Raw genomic sequence first — 10688 nt, forward strand, 5'->3', positions numbered from 1 at the left:
ATTTGTCTAAGTGCTTTTTTTAAGCTAAAATTTACACACATTCATACTCCGATGGATGCATCGGAGAGCAATTTTGGGTTAGTGTCTTGCCCAAGGATATGGGCAAGACCCCAGGCATGCAGACTAGGGGAAGCCAAGAATCGAACCACCAACCTTCCGATCAGTAGATGACCTGCTCCACCGCCTGACCTACAGCTACGCCATGTAAAAGAGACTATGCACACATCATTCATTGTAACAGCTGTCAACAACTGTGTTGTGTCCTGTAATGTCAGATAGTGATAGTTAAGATGGCGAACTGAACTCAGCCAACACTACAAACTAACCATTTTTTTCTGATTAGATTGTTGAGTTTCTGGTGAGCTCTTCAGGTTGTACTCTGACATGGCTGCAGGGTAATGGATATGTGGCTGTTGAACACAGCATCTCTCTCAAACTTTCACAGTAGAGTAAGTCTGTAAGTCTGTGTCTGCAGGAGTGACACCAGATGCTCCATCAGAGCTGAATCTGACAGCAGCATAATGAGAACACTCCTGTTGTCTGGGCTGATCTGACTGTACGGTGGAACAAAGATTAACCACATGTTTATTTTTAAAGTAGACTCTGCTGTAGTGGACTTCATCCTCCTGCTTTGGTTGTGTTGAGATGTCATTAACAGGACCAAGGCTGAGCTGATGGAGACAAACAGCATTAATTTATACTGTACTTTAAACTTGACTCCTTTTACTGTATGTTGAGAAAAATGAAATGACCACTGGAACGTTAAGACAATCCACAAACTCCAATCTCTACCTGTTCAATTTGGTCAGGCCTTTCAGTTGTTGGAGGCTGACCAGAAGTTCTCTGTTTCCTGGTTGAAGTGAATGAACTGAAAAATTAGTGACTTCAGAGCAGAAATTGAATCTACTGCTGTGAACCAACACTTACCTAACACACCAGCAGACAGTGAGAAGTATTAAAACCAGCAGAGCTGCAGAAACTCCTGCAGCTGCTGGTGTCCATGTTCCTGTGATACTTTGGACAGTGAGAGTCTTTGGAGCAGAGCTGATATCTTTGTTGGTTTTCACAGCACAGGAGTAGCTTCCTGCATCCTCCCTGCTGACTGGGTCTAGGATCAGATGTTTGTTCTGGTTCTCTCTCGGGGTCAGAGGTCGACTGTTCAAGTACCAAATGTAGTTTGTGTTGTCAGTCAGAGGACAGCTGGTACTGCAGGTCAGTGTGACTCTCTGACCCTCTGTCACCACTGCAGAAGGACTCATCTTCACTCTCAGCTCTGAAAGAGGAACATTGGCAGTGTTGTGTTTAATGTATTGTTGTAAACACAAAACATTTTTCAGTAACTCAGTAATGTAATGTGTTACTGTACTAAATTCACTAATCACATTACAGTTACAATTATGTCATTACTTGCATTACAAAGGTAGATAACAGAAAACTGTTATCTGCACACCGGGTGGAGAGAAAGAAGAAAAATTCCAAACAAACTTTTCCTTCCTGCCACAATCAGCTGATTTCAGTTTGTGTGCAGGATTAGGAAAAAGGTAGAGCGGTCTACAGCCTCTCCGGATTGTAGGCAAAGACATTACTTTTATCTTTATTGCACGTAAAGAACAGAGCGCGATGATAAAGTGGAAACTGCATCTAGAACAAAAAACAACTGCATTACGTTGCTAACACAACTTTGGGTCTTTGCAAACATCTGCACAGACAGCATGCTAGTGCAAAGCCAGTCAAGAACCCAGACTGATGATAAAGCTGAGTGAATGCTGACTCCAGCCCAGCAGCCTGAACTTCAATAGGTAACAAAGGCAGTGATGAACAGACAGGCTGCAGCCTCTGTTTCTACCTGTTTATGTTTCTAAAGTAGAATCACTGGGAATCGCTATAAAGTTTCTTTGTTCTGGTTTTCATCTTTGCTTTGTGTTTTTAGCTTTGTGTTCACAGAGTAACGAGCAGGTGAGCAGTGTAACAATTTACTTTATCTGGTGAGTAATCAAGTGACATACTGTATTACTTTTAAAAGGTGTAACAAATAATGTGTCATATATTCTTTTTTTGAGTAACGATACCAGCACTGATCAAAAACATTTAATCTCAGAGTAAATCTCCTCTGTGACTCACACACTAAACATGGATTTTGACTAAAGCTACAAACTGGTGCTTTAGTCCTCCTGTTCAGTGGAGAAATGTATTTATTAAAGAAGTGTATTTCACTACAAGTTATACATACATATTTGTACTTTCAGTTTTGTCAAAGTTCAATCTAAATTATCTTAAAAGAGAAAACTTTTTAGTCCACAACTTATTTCTGACGTCAACTAACACAAGTAATTTTACAGATGACAAGTTTTTCCACAGTTTTTGTCATTTTTAGTAAAGATAATATTTTGTTTCTTCTTATAGTCGATCTTTCAGTGCAGGAATTTGTGTGGAGTATTTTAACATAGTGGTAATGCTGTTTTAGATGAAGGACCTGAATATTTCTTCCACCTCTGTATCTCCGAATTGGACCGTATCTAAAATTTACCCTTGCATTTGCTATGATGGACTATTTACTCCATGGTGTAGCTATTTTCTCATAATTAAAAAATCGGAATATTTCTTCCACCTCTGCTCCTGTTCAGACATTAATGAGTAAAGTCTGCTGAGTGAAGAGTTTAGATTTACCTGTGACAATCAAAAAGACTCCAGGCAGATCAGACTGTGTCCATCTTTTATGATCTTTCTTGAATCTGAATGTGTATCCTCCTGAGTCATTCTTCTTCAGGTTGTTGATGGTCAGGATGTGTTGGTTCTTCATGTTGTCCTGATACTTCACACGACCTGCAGCCTCAATCAGCTCTTCAACTTCCACTTTATCTTTCCTCCAGTTTTTACTCCAACATTTAAACTCTGGCTTCCTGTTATCAGGATGTGAGTATTCACTTGTGATGTTGACTGAAGATCCTTCCAGAGCACAGATTCTCCTGCTGACATAATTCACTCTCCAGCAGTTTTTATCCTGAACACCTGAAATAAAGATGGAAGATTTAGAGTTGTTTGATTTTCTGTATGCTGACACTTTTATTCATAATTAACTGAAAGAAAAAATGAAATGAATTACTCACAGACTTCTGCAGACTGAAGATGCTCGTGGTCTTTTACAGCACAAGAGAACTTGTCTTTTGCAGAGATATGAATTGAAATATGTTGATTCTTGACGTTTCTGCTTCGGTTTTGGTACCACGTGTATGTAGTTTTAGGGTCGGTCAGATTACAGCTGTTGTTACAGGTCAGTGTGACATTATCTGATGTGTAGGAAGTTCTTTGAACACAAACCTCTGAAAGATGATTAATAAAGTTTTCATAACACACAATGACCTATATCATTTTATTTCTGTTTTTAGGATGTGTGCTAACAGATTTATTAACAAAGGTCATATTTAGTGTAATCTTATAAAAGGAAAATTGACATTAAACAAAAATGTGAGAGGTTAGGTGAAAGATGTGTGTTTATCTGTGGAAACTTCACCTCTGGGATATGTGATGGAGCACAGCTCATCTACTGATCTCTGCTTGTAAGAACACATGTTCCCTTTAGCATAGGTCACACTGAAGCAGGTCGCTGTGATGGAATCTGTACAACAAAAGATGTATTGAGATATACTGAGATCATTCTTACATTTATACTAATTTACTTAAATTATTCTGTTTGTTTTGTTGAACAATAAACATCATGACTCACCCACAGAGACTTCAGGGGCTCTGAGATGCTCGTAGCCTTTGACAGCACAGGAGTATGTGACTGCTTCCTCACTGCTGAGCAGCTCTTGGTACCAGGGAGACCAGTCCTCATAGAGAAACTCTCTGTTCTTGTACCAGATGTAGGCTGCAGGCTTTTCAGTCAGAGGACAGCTGCTGCTGCACATCAGTGTTACTGTCTGTCCCTCTGTGGCAGGAATCACCTTTACCTGCAGCTCTGAGAGGATGGTGGAGAACAACTTATACAATGATGTCATTTGGAAAGTTATTAATGAGTAAAAGTCACTGTACCTGTAACTACTTGAAGAGTAATATTACTGAGTGAACAGTTTCCTGCACTGTCTGTAGTCTTCATACAGCAGTAAGTATTTGCATCACTCTCTCTTAGATCATTGATGGTTAAAGTTGATTTTTTCTCTTCAGACATGTTGTACGTTACACGTTGTCCATCCACAGAGAGCTCACTCATTGATCCAGTCAAGTGTGCAGTGAACCATTTGCTGCTTGAAGTCAGATGTTGATGTGAGCAGTGCAGATCCACTGATGAACCTTTGAGAGCACAGATCCTGGTTTCTCCTCCATTAAAACCTTTAACAGGAAGTTTATTAGTAACAGATTTATTAGAGATTTGCTTATTAGATTGCTGTTATTACCTGTTTTTTTTCTTTTTTTTTTCCATTAATCATTAAATAATAATGTTATATATTTGTACTGTAAAATCTTAGATGAATTTACAAAGTGTTGCTTAAATGATGCAGTATCAATCTAAAATAATTCAAACAATACAAACAGCTCTAGCTCCATCTTGCTGGGTCAACTTCTCTCTTTGAGTGTGAATGATGAAAATGACACATTCAGCTGTCTAACACATCGTAGCAAAGTTTAACTTCCTTCTTTCCTTTTGTCTTTTCTTTGTATGTGCATGTTGTGTCTTTTTACCTGAAATATTTTGTGCAATTATTCCTCCTATAATGATGTTTTGTCTGTATTTTACTTATTATAGGTTGTCTTTAATCACAAGTTATTGTTCAAAGAGCAGAAAGCTGCAGAGGTGTTAAAACTATTGTCTGTATCTGGTTTATGATGGAAACACGTCTGTGGTGACAAAGAATCTCCAGGCTGAAGCTCAGTGATCAGCATGAACAGCTGTGATGATGTAGACCTTACTCTGCTGTCAAGCTGCAGCTGCTCTTTGTATCAATGTAAAGGATCATATTTATTATCGAGCGACCTAAAAACTAATCTAGCCTAAAAAACTCTGACATGTTTCCGCAATCAAACCTCTGTCATAGAGTTTGAAAAGTTTTTGTTGACATCACTGTTTTCTGGTTGTTTTACTAGAATAACTGTCAGGGCTCGGAGTGGACTATTCCAGTAATGATGTCGTACCAACAAAATATTTATACAGTGAGCTGAAAGGAGGCCATTTCTGATGTCTTTGTATATTGACATCATCTCAGACTCCAGCTTTCTGCTCGGTTGTTGTTCAGTTTCCCCTGAACTGCTTTAACATTCATTAGCTCACTTCAAGAGCTCATCAAAGCGGAAACTTTAAGTCCTGCTGATTAACAGTGAATCTCGTGTTTTCTAACATCCTTTAATAACTTTCCAGAGTTTTCCTACGTTTAAAACATTCATCCATGAATGCTTTAGGAGGAGAAACATTCCTACCTGAGACAAACTGAATGAATCCCCAAACCAAAAATCCATCTTCTGCCGAGATCATGACTGTCAGATTTCAGCTTCTAGTCAGAAAGTTAAGTGCATTGTTCGTCACACAGGAACTAAAGCTTAAAAACCCGAACTGACACGACTAAAGTTAGTTCAGCCAAATATAAACTGCAGCTTTAACACCATCAAACTTCCTCCTGCATGGTGTTTTTTAGAAAGAGCAGACTTCTTAAGCTTAAATTTAACTTGTGGAGTTTTTTTAAACAGCAGAAATTTCTCTACATTTGCCTGACTGAGGCTGGAGAAGTGTGAAGCTTAGTGTTTTTCTTTCTTTTAAGTAAACAGTTCCTGCCAAGCAAGGGAACAAACATGCTTTATTTGTTTTGAGAACAGCAGTAATCAGTAGTATTATTTTCATACATACACAATTTAGAAAAACAATGAATGTAAAGCTTAAAAAACACCTCATCTGATCTCAATGGGGAAAGCGTCACAGTGGATATCTATACTGATACAGACTGATGGCACATTGTTTGATGGAAATGAAAACCATCAACCTTCAGAGGGCTGAATTTGATGGAAGTCTGTTTCTAATTGTTTGGTTAATAACATTAACATCAGATGCCTACTGGAGGTCATTTTGTAGGGCTCTGGCAGTGCTTGCTTTCCTAGTTCTCTCCCACATGGTTGCCCACAAATGTGCCCACAAAATGAAACATTTCAGTGGAAATTTAATTGCTTACCACCAATTTTTCGTGGTTTCCTGGTGGTTGGCCTTTTTTTCCCTGTAGTGTGACCGAGGCCTAATCTACAGCACATCGCTGAACAATTCTGGGAATCTGGAGAAAACACTCTGGGCTAGGAACAAGACAAAGACAACACTTAAAGGCCTGTGATCTTTGGGCTTTCAGGCAGGGCTGCAATGAAAATATGCAAGATTCTGTCATGGAAATCACTGCATGGGTTTGGGAATAATTCCAAAAAACACTGTCAGTGAACAAATTTCATTCCTTTACGGTCACTCAAAGTAAAAATCAGCCATACAAACAGAAAATAGAGACCAATGTCAATTAATATGTCCGACCACCTCCTTTCACAAAATGTACTTCAGGGCAGCTGGATAGTATAATGGTAAGACCACACACCTTTAGAGCAGAGATCTCAAGTTTGATTCCCTCCTGGTATCCAGCAAGGGACCTGGCTAGGTCCCCCATACCATAACACCACGTCTGCTGCTCAGACATGATACATTTAAAGGCATGTTGTACTCTGTATGTGACCAATAAAGCTAGTTTCTTCTTATTCTCTGGGAATCACACTTTCATTCCTCACTTCTTCTCACTTATCAGTTTTTCAGGTAGATTTTCTCTGACAACAGACTTCACTTCATGCCTGTCACTGTGTGTGTGAAGGGCAGAATGGGGTGGATGTACAGTAGGCTAAACAGATTGTCTCCATCAGATTTCAGGTACAGCATCAGAGATCTCTGTACAGAAGAGCACAGTCATAGGAACGGCAATAGAAGATATTGCAGAGAACCCTCAACCTCATCAGAAAGAAGACTGTATGATGATTTTAAAGACCTGATTACTGCTGCTGCTCTCATCAGAGATTAGAAAATACCAAAAATATTAATAAATGTTAAAAAAATCAACAGCCGTCTAACATGAAAGGCTGAGAACTGACTTGTGTGAGTGTGTCTGCAGACAAACTGCATCCAGCTTTAACACCAGCACTTCCTCATTTCTATTTTCCTTAAAAGAAGAGCCCTCTAGTGTAGAATCATTGTACTGCATGAGCCAGTTCACATAATACAGAACCATTGAATGAATTGCTTCATATTTATCATCACAATTATGGGCTTTATTGTTTTAGTTTATCACAGTATCCCAGTTAAACGTGTGATACGACCACATTTTGTTATATTGTCATTAAAAAGCTGTTAGTGCTCACAGTGAGAGGAGAGAGACATGAAGCTGTCAGGGATTATTTTGAGGTTTAAAAAAAACAAAACTTAATATATGTTAAACTTGCCGACATGATGACTTTAAAGCTTTAACTTCTCGGTTAAACAGTCCTAATGTTTTACATTCAAAGCTGCAAATCACACAGAAAGTAACTCAACCCAAAGCATGTCATTTATTTTACACAACACTAACACCACATACAAACACTGGCAGACAGCTGTGGTGTCTCTGCTATGATACTGAAGTTATTTTAGACACAAAACATTTACAGGAGAAGGTCCCTTTAAATAAACATGAAGCTATTTAGTGATGATCATCCTGCTCTGCTCACTGAGCTGAGATCATTTCATGCATGAGATCAGGGTTAATCTGAGGAGATGAGACAGTTGATGCATTTATTTTGAACTTCTTCAAACATTTGGTTCATTAAAATAATGTAAATAACGGTAAATGGACTGATTTTTTATAGCCCTTTTCTACTCACCCTGAGTACTCAAAGCGCTGTATACAACATTCCTCATTCTCCCCTACTCATACAAGCACTTCTAAACTCAAGTGCAAACTAATAAACATTCACACACATTCACACTCCGATGACTGGGGAAGCCAAGGATCGAACCCAGCCCATCGTTCCTTCAGTGGGCTGGTTTCAGTCATTATGCAAATGTACTGTTTATAAGATTTGGGGAAACCTGGAGTCAGCTGAGACTGAAGAAGTCACTTGGATGAGTGACGAAACGTTTCTCACACAAAACGTTACGTCCAGATGAACAGAATCAACTTTTGGAGATATATACCTAACCATGTAGAAATGTTGCCCAATCAGAAGTCTAGAAGCCTGGGTGGGAAAGAATAAACAAAGATGGCTCATAGAAGTAGAACTGAGTCCTATGTGTGGAGGGACAGTAACTGTGTGTGTATATGTAAGTATTTAAACACTGCAGAGAGTACAATTAACAGTAACAGTATTTTTTCTAAGTCCGCCATTGTAGAAATTCATTTCACCGAAACAATAACGTGGCGCACAGTGTGATGTCAAAAAAGGCGCACACCTTTGACGCTGCATTTTCTCTGTTTTCCTCATCCACACGTAAATGCAAAAACGGAGTTTTTAAAAATCTCTGTTTTACGTGTGGACGAACGGTGCAAACGCATAGAGAAATCTGCGTTTTCAAAAATACCCGTGTATGTGTGGACGTAGCCTTAGAAACTAGGATCTGTTCTGGTTTTCATAAACTGTTCCAAATCTGAGGCCTTTAAATGAAAGTGAGGATTGACCAAGGAATGTTTTGTATTTTGCTAGTTTGCAGTCTTCATGAGCTGCTCCTCTTCTTAAACTCTGCTGCTGCTGACTTTTGAAATCATTCTCCTCCAAACATTCTCATGTCACACCTCTACTGATCTCACTGCACTGGTTCTATATTACATTTAGGCTTTGTATGGTAAAGCATCTGTGTCAATAGACTTTGCAGCCATATGTCACCAGTAGGACTCTCAGGTCATCTGATCAGGGTTTATTGTCCATTCCTACAAACTAAAGGTGACAGACCCTTTACAGATGTGGCCCCCTCTCTTTGGAATTCACTGTCCCATCAGCCTAAGACCTGTGAGTTGAGTGGATTCACTCAAAAAGCACCTACAGACTCATCGTTTTAAAGTGCCATTTGGGTAGTTTTTATTTTGTTCTGTTTATTTCTGTTGTGGTCCTTTTTGCAGGCCAAATCAGTCAATGTGAGTGTGTAGTGTGTTTGTTGCAGATGCAGAGTATTGTGGGGGTCTGCTAATCCTGGAAGACGTTCCACACCTGCACACTGTTGAGCTGATTAGGGTCCAACTGTAAGAGGCTGGTGTTTCCATTTATTCAACACCAGATTTTATTCTGCATGTGCTAAACAAGCTTGGCTCCTGCGATGCTGATGTGTATGCTGTCGTTTCTGCTTTACTCACATTTGGCTTCTTTGCTCTTGCACCTCAGAAAACCAACTTATTTGGGAGTCTAGGTCACTTTCTTTCCAAGCTCCTTAAATAAATGTGTACTTCCCATTTGGTTGTGACTCTTTGTGTGTGGTCTGAACCTGCATTTTACATCTTGCTACTATATGCTGGATAGTCTCTGGGGCACCTTTGCACAGTTTAAAGAGCATATGTTCTTGTGCCGCCAGTTCAGAGCCTCTGTGCTGTCCTTTAAGCCGGCCTTTTCTAGCCACTGGTGGGATTTCTTGATGTGAACCAGTTCCTTTATCTATCCATATATCTCATGCAGGGGCTTGGTCATCTATGACTGTTTGTCATCACTATCTGTCTTCAGCTGCCTGAGGCATTCTTTTAGCAGCTTATCTAAGAGGCCGTCTTCCTGAAGTATTCATGGACGCCTCTCAATATAGCCGATATTTACAAAACTAAAAATGGTTGGCATAGTAATGTCCTACAATTCTCAAATTAATTTGTGGGACACAACAGATTTAGAAAAGAACATTTTAAACATTTAAAAGTTAGAGAAAACCAACATAAAAACTTAGAGAGAAGTTAGAGAGATCATCTTGAATGACTGTTTATATTAACCTGCATTCTGCTGTGGTGAGCAGAGATGTTTTCATATATGGGATCTGGGTTCATCTGAAGAGAGAAGGCAAATAATATAAGCACTGGGTTATTTAAAATGATAGAATAGACGGTGCTTTACAACAATGTTTTGTTAGTGTGCGTTAAGTGGGAGTGCAGGGTTGACATAAACTATTGAGGTAAGAGATCATCATAATTCTCAGACACATGAGTTGCAAGCAAAGAGTCATTGTGTTGTGCATGAAAGGTTTCCTCTATCAGTCTTTGTGGCAGGAGCAATGTGACAGGTAGATGGAGCATGAAGATTCACACTTTAAATCTCAATTCTGTTCTGTCATTCCCCCTACAGACTCTCTTTCATGCAACCATCTTCTTCTTCATCTCCACCTCATCCAAGTCACCTCGAGTTCCATCTAAGCCTCATCTTCATCATCACCAGCATCTAGACTCTGGGTCCTATCTTAAATCCTGTCACCACTGGCTTTTTGTTCTACCGTGATGGGTCATTGGAGATTAATCGCAGAATACCTTAATTAATTCTCAATAAATTATCTTTAATTCTTCCAAATGATCGCTCCTTATAGAGGATGAATTTGTGGAGTCTGCTATATCTGCAAGACTGAGCTGAATTCTGCTTTGGTGGCAGTTTTCTCATTTGCAGCTTCATTAAAACAGTAAAACTCTCATTACTCTGTTAGATTATTGATTGTTAATGTGGAATTACACTTGTTAGTTTAAAATGTGCAT

The 10688-nt window shown here is 39.2% G+C and overlaps 1 protein-coding gene across 1 annotated transcript; it reads right to left on the reverse strand.

The window, feature by feature from the left end:
* Nucleotides 1-431: 431 nt before the first annotated feature.
* On the reverse strand, nt 432-4132 carry LOC146572171 (uncharacterized). The gene is made up of 8 exons (XM_085276183.1): nt 4033-4132; nt 3725-3958; nt 3512-3616; nt 3108-3320; nt 2668-3009; nt 928-1273; nt 793-850; nt 432-671 (listed from the first exon to the last, which is right to left on the reverse strand). Exons 1-8 carry the CDS (start codon nt 4094-4096, stop codon nt 432-434), a joined length of 1602 nt encoding a protein of 533 aa, XP_085132309.1. The 5' UTR covers nt 4097-4132.
* Nucleotides 4133-10688: the final 6556 nt, after the last annotated feature.

The sequence above is a fragment of the Mchenga conophoros genome, linkage group LG6 (assembly GCF_057382185.1).
Source record: "Mchenga conophoros isolate Kocher_MC1m ecotype Shallow Benthic linkage group LG6, M_conophoros_male_GT1.1, whole genome shotgun sequence".
Lineage (NCBI taxonomy): Eukaryota > Metazoa > Chordata > Actinopteri > Cichliformes > Cichlidae > Mchenga > Mchenga conophoros.

Bases quoted from the DNA above. Each gene is read 5' to 3' on its own strand.
- LOC146572171 (XM_085276183.1), bottom strand. From the start codon at position 4,096: ATGAAGACTACAGACAGTGCAGGAAACTGTTCACTCAGTAATATTACT. The intron at 3,321-3,511 runs GTGAAGTTTCCA...ATCATCTTTCAG, and splicing joins CTCCATCACATATCCCAGAG to AGGTTTGTGTTCAAAGAACT. The intron at 851-927 runs GTAAGTGTTGGT...CACTTCAACCAG, and splicing joins ACTGTCTGCTGGTGTGTTAG to GAAACAGAGAACTTCTGGTC.